Source organism: Monodelphis domestica, chromosome 3 (assembly GCF_027887165.1).
Source record: "Monodelphis domestica isolate mMonDom1 chromosome 3, mMonDom1.pri, whole genome shotgun sequence".
NCBI classification, from domain to species: domain Eukaryota; kingdom Metazoa; phylum Chordata; class Mammalia; order Didelphimorphia; family Didelphidae; genus Monodelphis; species Monodelphis domestica.
In genome coordinates, this window is record NC_077229.1 from 171,603,600 (window position 1) to 171,619,811 (window position 16,212).

Consider the following 16,212-nt stretch of genomic DNA (forward strand, 5'->3'; position numbering starts at 1 on the left):
CTGTGATAATCCCATCAATTCATTTCTATAAATGTTAATCTGAGGGCAAAGCACTATGTTCTAGGACATGGAAAAGAATACCCATTGCAGTTTTGCCACCAAGACTAGTTTGGTTAGGTTCTTGCTTAAAAAAAAAATCATTTTTGAAGTATACTAATGTCTAATAATTATTTTTTAATTATCATTATATATGCAGTTACTTGGGCCCTCTTAAAAATCTGGGTGAACCCAGGCTATAACTTTTTGAAAGGGCAAAACTTTCAACTGTAAAAAGCTAAGGCAGTGTAGATAGTGGAGTTTTGAGGCAGGTTTGGCTTAAAGTAGGTAGTGCATATTTTCTATTCTATGAGCTATTCCCCCATTCTTAAGGAAAAATGAAAGATGAAACTGAGGCTCAATGGCAAGTAGGAAAGAGAAACAGCCAATTCCTCCTTCATGATTCTTTCTAGAGAAAAAGTAACTGAATTCCCCAATAGATTTTGTTGTTTCCCTAGCCATCAAGGCTGTTTTTCAGCTCCTTGGGTTATATTCAGATCTAGGCATCCTGAGATAGGCTTCAAAAAATTTATGTGGCATCTATGTTAAGATGCAGTTTTATGTTTAGAAACAGTAAATTGGTGCATGGATAAAATACTGAACATGGAGTAAAGAAGATTTGATTTCAAATTTTGCTTCAGAGGCTTGTTAGCTGTGAAGATAGTTCATTAACAGTGTAGCCTGAATCATTTTATTTAACTCTCTCTGCCTTAGTTTTCTCATACATAAAATGGGGATAATAATAGCACTTACCTCCCAGAATGGTTGTAAGGGTTAAAGGATTTGTTTGTAAAGCACTTGAAAAATTTAAAGTGCTATATAAATATAAAAAATTATGTTTTTGTTTGTAGTTGTGCATGTCTGCCTTGAGCATTCCTATGACCTATGTGCACGCTACTAGTAGTTTGCATCAATAGCTGCTATCAAGTGTTTTTATACCCAAAAGTTCAGCCCATACTTTGAAAATGGAATGGAATGTCTTTCCCCAGCTTTTAAATCTGCTCTGCTTCACTTTTTTACCACTCTTGTAGTATTCTAGACTTTTTTATGATGAGAGAACTTAAAAAACAAAACAAACAACCTCCCAAAATTGTGTCAGTTTCTCTTCTTTGCAAATCCTGGTAGAACACAAACAGCAAAATTTAGTGAAGGGAATGAATGCCAAAAGAGGCCTTATTGAAAGTTTTATACAAGTTTCCATGAAGATGGAACAAATTAATAGCCCACAAGGAAGAAGAATATTTAACAATGGATTCTCAAAGAAATTATGTTTGCTCTTACAGGCAGATTCCTGGATTTTATGATAGAATTGGTATTTTACTTGAAAGTTGCATTCAAATAAAATCACTTATCATTGAGAAAGTATGACAGGAAAGATTGGATGTTTCCAAATGCATGCCTGATTAAGTCAACAACTTAAAAATAAGAAGGAATAACAAGAGAAATCTAACTGAAGAGGGAAATATTAGTTAAAAAAAGGGGGGGGGAGTCACAAAACATCTCACGCAAACTGAAGTTATATCAGAAAGAATTACAGTAAAAGAGGAACAAGAAATATTTGTTCAAACTCAAACTGAGATGTGCTTTTTAAAGAGAATTTTAAAAAAAATCACATAGAAGAAACTTCAAATAAAACTTTGCCCTTATAACTAAATTAGGATCCCAGTTAATACATAGGGGGGAAAAAGTGGAAAATCATTTAAAATTATTTGAGAAAATCTGGGTGATATGTAATCAAATTAGTTCATAAAAATGTAGAGTATAACATATTTGCCCCATGTATAACAAATAACCATCTCAAGAAGGGCAGAAATGCCTTTCAAAGCAAAATATGCCATCACTTACGTGAAAACACTAGATGTTGAACCAAAGAACTTCTGAGTGAGAATGTGATTGAAAATTACATTTGATCACTTCAGTAGACACATCCAGAGTGACAGTTAAGTGGTTCTTCAGCATTTAAAAACTGTACATCTGCAACTGATTTCAATCCATCAGCCAAAAGATGCATTTATGCTGTAGCTATTACATTTTCAGAAGAGTTTAAATTACAAAACTTGAGAGAGCTTCAAAGCACATCTTAATCTAACCACCCTGATCTTGATGGCCCAGTTAAAATATAAGATGCTTAATAGAAAAGAACCTCTTCAACAAAATGGAAAACAATTGTACTCAAATCAAGTTATTTTTAATTTCCTTTCATAAATCAATTAAATGTACCAACCTGGGGGTTCGAACATTTTATCTCAAGTGACTCTAGGTCAACATGGAGACAGACAACAAATGAATGTCTGGCTTCAGGCCCCACGGCAAGCAGCTTTTGAGAAGTGACAGCCAGAGTTGATGTGCAACCCATTGGCTGCACTAACCCAAGTGTCATTTGGTGTCCAAGCAGGGTATAAATGCTGAAATGATATAAACTGATTGTCCACGGGAAAGCATTACCTGAAGAGAGGAAGAACACACATAAATTTACTTTAGGAAAATTTTTACATCATCTTAATGAAATTAAAATGTAATCATGAATTATTACATGATAACATGCAAAAATCAATTTGATAAGAAGTCTGTTATATTTTGAATTTTTAAAAATTTATTTAGAATATTTTCTCATGGTTACATGATTCATGATTTTCCCATCTTCCTCCCCATTCCCACCCCCACCCAAAGCTGACAAGCAATTCCACTGGGTTAAATGTGTATCACTCTGTATATTATTTTCAATGTTATTCTGGAAGTAAAAATATGTCTTTTGATGCTCTAAGTAGCTATCACAATCATTAAGTAGGAAAGACAAAATTACAAAGAAAACATTACAAGAGAACACATTCCAAATGGCTCTAAAATTTCAGTTCAAGGAAGCTTCATAGATTTATATAACCATTTTCAAAATATGCCTTGAAGTGAGGGCTGCTAAATGGCTCAGCAGATTGAAAACCAGGCCTAAGAATGGGAGTTCCTGGACTCAAATCCAGACTCAAGCACTTCCTAGCTGGTTGACCCTGGAGAAGTCATTTAATCTTCACTGCCTCGCTCACACCACTCTCCTAGCTTCAAGGCAATATACAGTATTGATCCTAAGATGGAAAGTAAAAGTTTTTTAAAAACATTATCCAGTGACCTAGGGTGCCCTATTACCATATGTTTTTTGGACATTTCAAATCCTATGTTGCAGAGATATCTCAACCATGACACATTCCAAGCAGAAATAATTCATGATCTTTCTCCAAAAAGATACTACTCTTATAAACTTTTATATTTCTATCAAAGGCACCATCAGTCTTCCAGGTTCATAACCTTGGCATTATCCCAAACTCCTCCATTCCCCTTACCCCTGTAAGAGTTAAAATGGTTGAGGTTGTAAACTGTAGTGAGTTAAAATGGTGAAAGATATAAATTATGCTAGATATAAGAGTGGGTGAGTAAATTTGACCACAGAAAATATGTTTCACTACAGTGTCTTGGTTTTTAAATCAAATATAAAGTGGTTGCCAGGGAATATATTCCCAATTTTGAATATACCCAAGTCAACTGGGTTTTATAGAGATTTTTAATTAATAATACAATGAGGAATTAAAGAAAGAGAGAAAGAGTAAGAAAGGAATAAGTATGAAGGGCCTTAAACCAACATGGCCTAGACCTGAGTCTTAAGAGATATCAGTCAGTCAGTCTTTTATCACTCACCACAAGGTCTGTCTAAGCAAGGATTCTAGGGACACCAGGCCAGCTCCATCTCAGCTGACTTCACCAGAGAGAGTTCCAGCCAGAGTCCTCCTCAAAGAGAGATCCTCTCTCCAGAGCCTCCAGAGGGACAGAGTCCCCTCAGAGGAGCTCCAGAGAGACTTCCTTAGAGATTGTCCTCCAAGAGCTTCCCTTCTCCAAAGCCTCTCTCAAGAGATTCTTCCCAAGTGATCCTCATCAGAGATCCTCCAAAAGGATTCCCCTCAAGCGATCCTCATCCGCCTCATAAGAGAGTTCTCCAAAAGGATTCCCTTCTCAAGAGATTCTGCTTTTTCTTATATAGGGGTTTTTCTCCTATGTCACCTCCCCTAAGTCTTTACATCTACCAATCACTGTAGATGTTTTCCAAAGGACAACCCATTCTAAAAACACTGCTGGGTCAACTTAATCCCTTTAGTAAGTTTGAATCAGAAAAAAAACACTGCTGGGTCGACTAATCCCCTCATTAAGTCTGAACCAGAGAAAACACAGCTGAGTTGACTAATCTCCTCAAGAGAAAACCTCTGAATAAGTTTTCACCTCTTTGCTCCTGGCAAGTTTACAAGTTGCCCGACCTTTATAGGTACCTAGCATCCCATTGTATCAATTCTAAAAACAGGCATGGCTCAAAGAACTCCCTGCCTCATCATAAGCATGGGTCCAAGTACTTTCATTGTTTAGCAAGGAATTTTCTCCCCTAAAGCAGTCTTAAGTGCGGGTGGAGTAGAGGTCCTCCCATTTCTGATCACGGCGAGTTCTTACATCAACATGGGGAATGTTCCCGGTAGGAAATTTGTTCCAATGGAGGATTCCTCAATGTAGAAATTTTTAACATTCACAAGTCTGAGAAATTTCAAGACTTACACCCCACATACTCAACCACTTGTCAAATCTTGCTATTTCAGCCTTCACAAAATCTCTCACAACCCAAACCCTTTTATCTACTCACAAAGCTACCACCTTAGGTCAAGGACTCATTACTACTCCTTGCCTAAACTGCCGCAACAGTTTCCTAATAGGGCTCTCAGTCTTAAATCTCTCCTCCCTCAGTCTATCTTCCATGCAACTGCTGAAATGATTTCTAGCTTGAAAATGCTACTCCCTAACTAAATAAACTCAATGGTCCCTATTGCCATTAGAAAAAAATATGATCACCTCGGTTTAGCTTTTAAAATCTTTCACAACTTGGATTCAATCAATCTTTCTCAGCCACATCATACTTTTTGCCCTCTCCCATTCTTTGCAACAGAGCCAAACTGATCTTTACTGTTTCTTTTCCATGACCCTCCATCCCTTGTCTTTGTTTTTGAAATGGCTGATTCTTCTATCTGGAGCCTATTCCTCACCTCTACCTGGAGCCTATTCCTCACCTCTACCTCAAGGCGACTCTTATCTTTGACCTGAAGCCATTTGTGATCATTCAAACAGTGAATGCTCCCCTCTAACTGCTCCATACTCAAATACTTTTATTTATTATGTAAATACTTAAAGAGAAAGGCTGCAAGGTGGAGCAGTCAGGGAAGCCTGAAAGATCTGATATCTGACCTTATCTCTGATATATGAACTAACTGTGTGACCCTGGGAAAGTCACTTAATCTTTTGCTGCTGAGAGAAATCATAAGTCCAGTCCTTAGCTTCTCCATCATCTACCTCCTAAGCTTGCCCTGAGTGGCTGCCTGCTTCAAGACACAGAGACACATATGTACAGTATCTACCCTGTAGAATGTAAGAGTTTGGGATTATTTTCAGTCTTTGTTTTGGTCTGCCTATAACAGATGCCTGGTAAATGTTTTGACTGATTTAGTTCTCAAAAGACTAAGAGTGAAGTATATACCAATATATGGGTTTTCAGGGCTTGTTAATGATACAGTGGGAATTGGTGGAAAATTTAGTGGTACATTTCAACCCTCTCAAAACAAATTTGGCAATAAAAAATATGTAATGAGAAAATAATAAGTCAAATTTCATATTTAGAATAGTTAGCTGCACAGTATACTCAGCAAACTCATGGGAAACAATAATAAATGGTTAGCAATACAGAAGTAATAATTCCTGTTTTAAAACTGAAAATATTCACACCTTCCCCCAGAAAGAACCATAAACTTAAATCATCTGCAACTGATTCTAAAATTATATACAAAACTACAAAAAATTCCAAGCTATTTACAAAATAAAGGCTCTGCCAAATGTGTCTTAAATATTTTGGAAAGATTTCAGATTTAATATTTAAAAGCTGTTGCTGAGGTACATATTTCTTGAAACTTTATTTCATCCAAGAAATATACAATATCAGGTTTATAGGACTGAAAGTTCTCTATTCATATACATCACAAATTACTTTGGACTTAGTCTAGATATATGGTTTTGCTTTTTCTCCAACATCAGGTCAGTACTATAATATCAGACATACTATAAGAACGTAAGAAGGGAATCTGCAATATCTTTGCTACTTTAACACATAAATTTGAGTATTTTAGAAAATCCAGTTCTGGATAATGAAATAATAAAATCAAACTGCAATCTTCTCAAACTTAACTAATGGATGGGGTTATCACTCCACTTGATTATAAGCTCAACAAACATTAAGAGCCTACTCTGTGTCAAACATCTGAGAGACTGATATAAAACTGATATAATCTCTGAACGCCAGGAGTTTACACTCTATGGTTTTATCAAAAGATTATAACCTTATATTATAGAAACTTTACTCTCATGTTTTGCTAATGGCCTTGGTACATTCAGGCTAAAGTAGGAGAACACAAGCTACAGCAGATTCTGTTGAATTGAAAGACTCCAATTTTAAGATACAGAATACTAGCCCAGTGCTAAGTCACTTTTCACCAGCAATCTGACCACCCATAAAATTCATTCTGGACATGCAAAGTTGAAAAAGAAGAGTAACAGAAAGAAGTTCACATGTGCCCCATTCTGTGAGATAAGAAGGGCAGGTATTATTTTTCATATTGTTGAGAAAACTTGTTTTCAGAGAGACAAAAAACAACTATTGACACACAAACAGTTGGTGATCAAGGCCAAACTAAAACTCTATTTCCTGACTCAAAGGGCTCTACACATATAACTTATTATCCTTTATCATCTTCATTTTGATGAACATTCTGGACACATCAGTCTGAGTCAATAGATTTTTCTCACCATATTCTTAAATTGTTTTTGCACAACTCTATAATAAAATGTACAACTTTAGTGTTGAGGGTAATTGTGAATCATCTGACACCAGTGGATGATTAAGTTAGTGATAATGCCCTCACATTGGGCAGATATTTGATTAGAATCAGAGCCTCCTCAATCATCTTGCTTTTTCTTATCTACTGCAGAATCTTGAAAAACAAGGTCTATTCACAGATTCCACTGTGAGTCAAAATTGAGTCTTTTGAACCTTTAGGCCAACAGGAAGGAGAATTAATAATATACTTTCACTTTTAACTTAATAAGCCTGTGTGATAAACAATTTTGAGAAAAATGCAATATTAAGTGAGGAAGAAACAACTGAAGGAAAGTCATGGAAAGAAACCCCATTCTCATTACCCAGGCACATCACAAAGCTAAAAGACTTACTGAGGCAATTTCCCAAGTTAACTAAATGATTGTAAAGTAGCTAAGAGAATGTTTATCACTTCCAAATTAAGTTAATTTGAGGAGAAATTAATATTATCAAGAATTCAGGGAACTCATAAATGATTAATTTACAAAATTTAATGTTATATTTTCCTGGCAAAAGTCTACATGATACATGAGCAGGGGAGAAAAACTGAAATGACTGTAATGTGTCAGCAAAATGATCAAAACAAACTTTTATTTTGTAACACTGCTTACCACTGATTCTTAGTAAATTTGAAAAACTTATTCTGAATACAAATTAACAGATTTAGGGACAAAAATATTGACAAATATGAACTCTATTTCAGGTGAATCTTTTCTTATACTTTTTTCAGAATCCATGGAATAAAATGTCTGTGAATTCTAATTGCTAAAAACTATTACAAAGAAAAATTAGGGAAAAGAATAACTTCCTTATTTATTTTTCACAGAGAGAAATGTAATATACTATATAATCTATGTGGAATCACAACTTAATCAATGTGGGGATCTACTGGTGTGGAAATTCCTATTCTCAATGCAAATAATACAACTTCTCCCTCTACCTATCCTGAGAAACTCAGAGGCTAAGTAAATTTCCCAAGAACATAGATAAGGTGAATCAGAGACAAGTATTTGATACAGTAATGTCTTCTTGACTTCAACCAACTTGCTGGTCATACCACATAGACTCATAATTAGCATCTTCTCTAAGCAACACAATACTATAGATTCACAGAACTGACAATTGCAGAGTTTAGAAGATTCTCCAGAAACAATGTGGACTAGCATCCCACTTTCCAGTCATAAAAGGTAGAATTATTCTCATTTTATAAGTAGGGAAAAGAAAAGTTATTATTTGCTCACTGGAATTGGGATAAATTCAAATGAGATTTTCTTTGATCTTTAGTTATTATCTCTATTATAAGTAAAGTAAGCTCTGTGGCTATATAATTCTCTCATTAAGGTTTTGTTCTTTAGATTTTGGCAATATTTTTATTTATTTAATTAATTTATTTAATAATAGAACATGCCTTTAATCAGGACAAGAGAGACAATGCTCTTAGAGCCACTACATAGAGACACTTCTCCGGACTCTGGGAACACAGTCTCTGGGAAAGATGCCAATAATGAGAATGATGGACAAACTTAAAAATCTGAGGTTATATTTTACCTTAGGGAGTATAACCAAGGAGGAATAACTAACTGGTTACATAGAGATGTGGGAAAGAGAATGTAGTAAGAGGCTAGACTAACTTGGAGATTCCTAGATACAACAAAAGAAACTAAGACAGAAAGGATACTTAATCCTATGTAGGGTACTCAAAGGGTCCTTGATGGTTCATTGTTTAGTCTGGGACAAGAGTCAATAAGGGGATTTTCTTGAAAACAAGTTACCAGGGACAAGGGTCACTTTGGAATTTCATAAAAGAAGGGTTGTCAACTATAAAGCACAAGCAAGGATGAGTATACATACCATAAGATCAACAGGAGTCTGGGCTCTGGGGTCTGCCCTCTTTGGACAGGTTTCTTGTTCCAGTTACTGGAACATTCACTCTCACCTAGTCTTGGAATGAATGAGCAGAAATCTGCTCTTTGGTTTTCTTTCTTTTTTTTTTTAACCCTTACCTTCTGTCCTTTCATTTCCAAGACAGAAGAGTGGCTCAAAGGCTAGGCAATTGGGCTGTGATCTGCCCAGGATCACCTTGGCAATATTTTTAAAAAGAAAATTAATGCTTGTAAATCCTCTAAGTAACAAATGATTAACCAGTAGAAGTAATGGGAGGGGTTCCCACTGTTCTACTATTTCAGAATTTCCTTTTAATTAGCTAACTGAAAAGTTGCCAACATCTACTGAATTGCATCATTCATTATAAATTTTATAAAGAAAAACTCTTCCCATTTTTATGAGCTCAACCAAATGCATAAGACAGTTTCAACGAAAAAACATTTTAAGGGTTTTTGGTCAGTAAAATGATGCATGTACTTTTTAACACAATATTAACTAGTATGTATTTTACCTTCTGAATTTGAAAAATGATAAATGTAATCACTTATGTCCATAGAAAGGCAGTCTAGTGTTCTAGAAAGAGTACAAGGCTTGAATCAAACAGCAAGACTTGAGTACAAATCTTTCCTCCAACTCTTATATCAGTTGTATGGTTTAGAACAAATCACAAACTCAAAAATCCTCTTTTACCTCATCTATAAAATGAGAATTAAAAGATATATAATGCCTAACTCATTGGGTTTGTGTGGTAGCTTAAAAGAGAATTGTAAGAAATATACTTTGCAAGCCTTTATAGTGGTAGATGTTAGATGGGCAGGTGTAGGGAGGTATGAATCACGTCACTAAAGATGAAATCACATCTCCTTTCAAGTATGTACTTGATGATGCTGAAGACAACAACTCTTAATTCATTTTTCATTTTGTTTGGAATTGGTAAAATTACTTATCAAGCAACTACTGTTTGCACTGTACAAAGCAGATAAAAGTAATGGACCGAAATACCCTGAGCACATAATATGTACAAAACATTGTTCATAGACCTAGAAAACATGAACAAAAAACAAAATAGTTCTTGTTTTCAAGATTTTTACATATTGTAGGGAATATGCTAAATATGTAAGGATTAGAAAATACAAGGTAATTTTGGAAGCCAAAGGGTAAGAAAAGACTTTTTGCTAAGTGGTACCTGAGCTGAATATTGTGTTTAGCTAAGGATTCTAAAAAGCAGAGATAAGAAGGAAGTACCTTGAACTCTACTAATCAACAAAGAAAAATAGCTAGTAGTGAAATGAAAGAATATGAAATAAAAAAGGTCAGAGGAAGAAAGACTAGAGAGATGGATTTAAATTTGAGATTTAGGGTTTTATATTTTATCTTTTCCTAGAGATTATACAGTACTACCAAAGATTTTGACCAGCAGTATTACTTGCTCATGTCCATATTTGAAGGAGCTAAGTGGAACAGCAAAGTGAATATTAGACCAGGAGGGGGAAGACCTAGGTTCAAATTGGGCATCAGAAATTCAGTTTGTGTCACACTGGGCCACTCTTAACCTGCCTCAGTTTCTTCAACTGTAAGATGTGATAGTAACAGAGTTATTACTACTTCACTGGGTTATTATGAGGGTCAAATGAGATGATATCTATTAAGTGTCTAGCACAGTGTTTGTCACACTAACTGCTATATAAATGTTAATTCCCTTCCCTCTCCATAGCTCCAGCCCCATGTGTTAGGATTATAAAATTTTCAAGTATAGGGAAATAGATTAGAAAGTTATGTAAAAACCAGAAGCAGCATGACTGATTAAAAGACACAAGGGACAATACTGGTGATAAAGATCTATCTGTTTAAGTAGAGAGAAGGGGAGAGATGAGTGATGTGGTAGATATGGAAGAGGCAACAAGTATACACATTTGGGATATAAGGGGTAACAGAAAAAGAAGGGTGCACTCCAAAATTGTGAAACCATTCAACTGAAGGATCTTGGTATCCTCAACAAAAACTAGAAGGTATGGAGGTAGAGTAGATTTAGTGGTAAGATACTTAGTTCTGTTTCATATACACTGGGTTCAAGAGGCTTAAAGGGAACTTGCACCTCTAAGATATCTAGCAAACAATTCTGTGATGCAAGAATGAAATTAGGGTAATAAAGGCTTGGAGAGTCATCTTCATAGAGATTATCACTGGAACTAATAGACCTTACGATAACGCCAGAGAATGAGTATATTTAGTGAGGAAAAAGCAGAAGCTTAGAGGGAGTCTTGGGATTTTTGAGAATTAATTTTTATCCAGGAAAGATTACTCAGTAGGGGCAATTAGACTAGTAAGAACAGAAACAGAAAAGAACATGTCTGTTACATTAATTTGGAAGATTTAGAATGTGAAGTACACAAAAATTAAGATAAAGTAATGATGCTAAAAGAGGTCTTTATTTTGTACATTTTTACTTATATAAAGGAGGAAAGGAGGTTGAGGCCACCATACAGATTTGAAAGCATTTAAGAAAAGGAAGGTACAGTAAGAATTCGACTTAAAAAGAGGTTTTGATGTTCTCTGACCCACGGTAGGAAGGACAAATGAGTTCAATGATGGCTCCATGGAGAAACTACTCTTAAACTTTGGCACATTTCAGTTTCATCGTTCAATATCAAATTGTTGATTTCCATTGTCACTGAGCTTGAATAAACCTGATGACCAGGTATGTGGGCACAGAGATATTGTGCCTAACCTGACTGTTCATTTAGTAGATTCTAATTGTAGACAAGAGGAAGAGATGCACGCCATATCATAAGACCAAATTATAGAATAGCCATCAGTGATTCAACAAACTTGAAAAGATATCTGTAATGGAGTTCTAAAGTGTTCTTAAAAACTATTGAATCAAGAAATTAAATGAACTCATAAAAGGCATGTTTATTAAGTTTGTAGATGCTACAAAGTTAGGAGTATAGATAATGAGCTGGATGACGAAATCAGAATCCAAAAAAGTTGTTAACAAGCTAAAATATCAGATCATGTCTAATAAAATAAAATTTAATAGAAATTGTAAATGCTTATATTTGGATTGAAAAAATTTTCAAAATTACCTGATAGAGATGGAATGTATGACTGTGCTGCAGTTTGTCTGAAACAGGAACTGATAATCTAAGTAAATTAATAAGTTCAAAAGTATATTAAGACAACCATAAAATATGCTTAGACTACATGAAAAGAGGTATACTGTCCAGAACAAGTTATATGATACCTTGCCCTGGTCAGGCCACATCTAGAATACTATATACTTAGTTTTAGGAACAACTTTTTTGAGCTCTTAGAGAATTAGGGCCACAGATGAGGAGAAATATATTCCAAACTTAAGGGGAAGCCTGGGCAAAATCACATATTCAGGAAGTGAAATGGCATGGATGATGAACAGCAAGAGCCAATATGAGTATGGAAAGAATAAAAAGTCAGACTGTAATCTGACTGCAGGTGCTAGGACAAAGGGTTTGTATATTAGCCTAAATTCAATAAGGAGTCACTAGAGACTTTAATTTAGGCCAGTTACATAATCAGCCTGGCTACTTAGTAATTCTGAAACTGGAAGCAGAGAGGCCAACTAGGAGAATTAGAATATAGCACTAGGCCAGTAAATGGTCAAAATTAGTGTGAGAATCATTTGAGTAAAAGATAGGATTAACACAGAGAAACAAAACTGGATTGATAGGAGAACTGGATCATTATGATTTGTTTTTGTCCTTTAACATTAAAGCTCTAGAACTTATCTAAGCAAATAAAGCATGGGGCAATAGAAAATGCAGAAGACTTGGAGTCAGGAAACCTAGATCCTAGTGTAGAATCTGCCATTATTAATCTACCTATTCAGTAATTTAAGCAATTCCCTTAAATTTTCTGGTACTCAATATTCTCATCTGTTAAAAAAGAATAAGTTCACGTAGATGATCACTAAAATCTTTTCAGTTCTATGAATTTAATCATATCATTAGAATAACAAATATAAACTCATTTCAGAGTTCTTTGATCCTGATTTAACATTACTATATAAGGGGGGGGGGAAGGATAATATTTTCTTATTAAATTTCATTAATTTTATTGAGGTAATTCAGCAGGATGTTATTTTTCATACTAAATAAACATGACTTCCAAGAGACTGAATTTTTTAAAAAGTTACTAAGATTTTGTCATCTGGGGTGTCTCCTCTTCTTTGCTCCCTGCTCCCAAATGGCTTACATGCATGGTTTAAGGATAAAGTAAAAGATGATGAGTTGCAGTGGAAATAAAATCATAGCAACAGTACACCACCATCCTTCAGAACAAGTGGAAAGTGTGATCAGAATATGATATAAAAACAACCCAAAATGGAACAATATATAAACTTCTTAGGTGAACCAGAATTACATGGAAAACTATCCCTCATGTTTTTCATAGCTGATGAACAATTTTCCCATCAGTTTCTTTAAAAACTTACTAGATCCAATAATAGCAAAGCTTTAATTTATGAATGATCTCAATACTCCATTACTGTCAAAATATTTTATTAAAGATACAGGCAACTCTTTCAAGAAGAAAAAATAAACCTTAGACTAGACATAATATAACAAACAACCCATCTACTTAGAAGTGTTAGCTGTTAGAAAATTCTATCTGTGATCCCCACTTAAATTGTTTAGTGAAACTTTATTTTGATCAAAACCCTTCAACTAAAATGATTGTGACATTAGAGATAATCTGACTCACAGGCAATTAAAATCAGTTGAGATAAATCAATAAACTCATTTTGAGTTTGAGACTATATATTCTTATACAAGAAGTCTTATAATCTTAGCTTCTTGTTTGGTTTATGTGATTATATTTGTAATATCATTCATTGAAGAAAAGAAGACAGCTATCTGAGAACTTTTTCACATAATGATGGCCTTGGCAACAAGAATTGTCAACATTATTTAAAAAAAACCCTTCAACTTTTTCCCCCTAATGTGACGAAGAGATATTAATTAGGGACCCACAGATCACTTTGTTTTTGTTGTTCAGTAGTTACAGTTGTGTTCAGATTTGTGACTCCATTTGGGGCTTTCTTGGCAAAGATACAGGAGTGGCTTGTTATTTTTTCCTCCAGTTAATTTTACAGATGAAGAAACTGAGACAAATTGGATTAAGTGACTTACCCTGGGTCACACTGCTAGTAAGTGTTGAAGGCCAGATTTGAGCTTAGGAAAATAAATTTCTGATTTTAGGCTCAGTACTCTATCCACTGTCCCACCTAGTTGCCTCAAGGGCTAACTATTCTTTACAATAATATTCATTTTATGGTTTTTAAAGTGTCTTCACTTAAGGAAATACAGGTCAGAGAGATGGCAGAACTATTTGCCTTCTCTTGCTTTCTCTTCCAAAAAGATTTGTTGGCCTGGAAAGCACAAAACAAAAATGGATAATGGAGAACTAAAACTCTGAATAAGTAAGGATGGTATTTATTCTCAATATGTAGACATCAGAAAGGGCAGATGAACATCATGTCAAGAAAATTGAAGAACATTTAAATGTGACTGTTCAGTTACTTTTAGTAATCTTTGAAAAATTATGCAGAATGGAAATTGTCTTGATGAAGCAGAGATGAGCAAATAGTGTATTCATTTTCAAAAAGGGGATGAATAGGTTTGGTTTTGAAAATAGAAATCAATATACCTCCCTTTTATTCCTGTTACAATTCTAGAATATATTATTAAAAAGACATATTTTGAACAGTTGGAAGAAGTAGAAATGATTGGTACAAGTCAGTATAGTTTCAACAAAGACAAATAATGCCAAAATAGTGTATATTACATTTTCATAGGCACCAATAATAATAAAGAGAATGTAATAAATTTACAGAGTTAGAAATGTCAAGATTTGGCATGTGGCTGGATAGGTGAAATGAGGAAGAATAAGGCACAAAGAAAAATAACAAGGTGAGGAATCTAAGGAATTAGTATAATGATATTGCATTTGACAGAAATATGGAGGTTTGGAATAAGGTAGGTTTAGAGATAAAGAGAATTTCAATACAATGAAATACTAGAGAGCCTGAGGCTAACTATATAGATATATGAATCATTTTATTTTTTAATTAATTAATCTAGAATATTGTTCAATGATTCCATGATTCATGATTTTTCCCACCCCTTTTTCCTCCACCTTCCTGGAGCTGACAAGCAATTCCAATGAGTTACACATGTATCATTGTTCAAAACAGATTTCCATGTTATTAATATATGCAATAGTGTGAATTTTTAATGTCAAAACCCCAGTCACATCCCCATTGAACCACGTGATCAATCTTGTTTTTTTTCCTGCATTTCTGCTCCCATAGTTTTTTCTCTGGATGTGGATAGTGTTCTTTCTCATAACTGGACTGCTGCTATTAGAAAAGTCTGTAACATTCAATTGTACCACAGTGTATCCATCTCTGTGTACAATGTTCTCCTGGTTCTGCTCCTTTCACTCTGCATCAATTACTGGAGGTCATTCCAGTTCACATGGAATTCCTCCAGTTCATCATTCCTTTCAGCAAAATAGTATTCCATCACCAAGAGATACAACAATTTGTTCAGCCATTCCCCAATTAAGGGACACACTCTCATTTTTCAATTTTTTTTTGCCACCACAAAGAAAACAGCTATACATATTGTTGTACCAGTATTTTTCCCTATTAGCTCTTTGGGGTACAAATCCAGCAGTGGTATGGCAGTCAAAGGTAGGCATTTCTTTTTAAAGCCCTTTGCACATAGTTCCAAATTGCCTTCCAGAATGATTGGATCAATTCACAACTCCACCAGATGTGTATTAGTGTCCCAATTTTACCACAACCCCACCAACATTTCTCTTTCCTTTCCTTCCATATTGATCAGTCTGCTAGGTGTGAGGTAGTACCTCAGAGTTATTTTTATTTGCATTTCTCTAATCAAGAGGAATTTAGAACAGTTTTTAATGTGATTTCTTCATGTGAAAATTGCCTATTCATATTGCTTGACTATTTGTCAATTGGGGAATGCCTTGATTTTTTGTAAATTTGACTTAGTTCCTTAAATATTTGGGAGATTAAACCTTTGCCAGAGAGTTTTGATATAAAAATTTCCCCAGTTTGTTGCTTTTCTTCTAATTTTCATTGCATGTGTTTTGCTTGTACAAAACTTTTTAAATTTGATATAATCAAAATCATTCATTTTACATTTTGTAAAGGTCTCCATCTCGTTTGGTTATATGACTCATTTTCATAGAGATACTAAACCAAAAAGGATTGATAAAATCACTGAGAGATAAAAAATAGAAGAGGATTTAGGACAAAGCCTCAGGGACCACTTACAATTACAAGA

General features: G+C 34.6%; 1 protein-coding gene across 8 annotated transcripts in view; it reads right to left on the minus strand.

Moving 5' to 3' along the window:
• The window catches only part of VPS13B (vacuolar protein sorting 13 homolog B), a 1,055,144-nt gene that overhangs the window by 532,385 nt on the left and 506,547 nt on the right, over positions 1–16,212 (minus strand). For all 8 annotated transcript variants that reach the window (XM_056820764.1, XM_056820763.1, XM_056820760.1 and 5 more), the window contains one exon: positions 2,261–2,481. In XM_056820764.1, the coding sequence (XP_056676742.1) occupies positions 2,261–2,481 (221 nt within the window). The remainder of the gene's footprint in view (positions 1–2,260; positions 2,482–16,212) is intronic.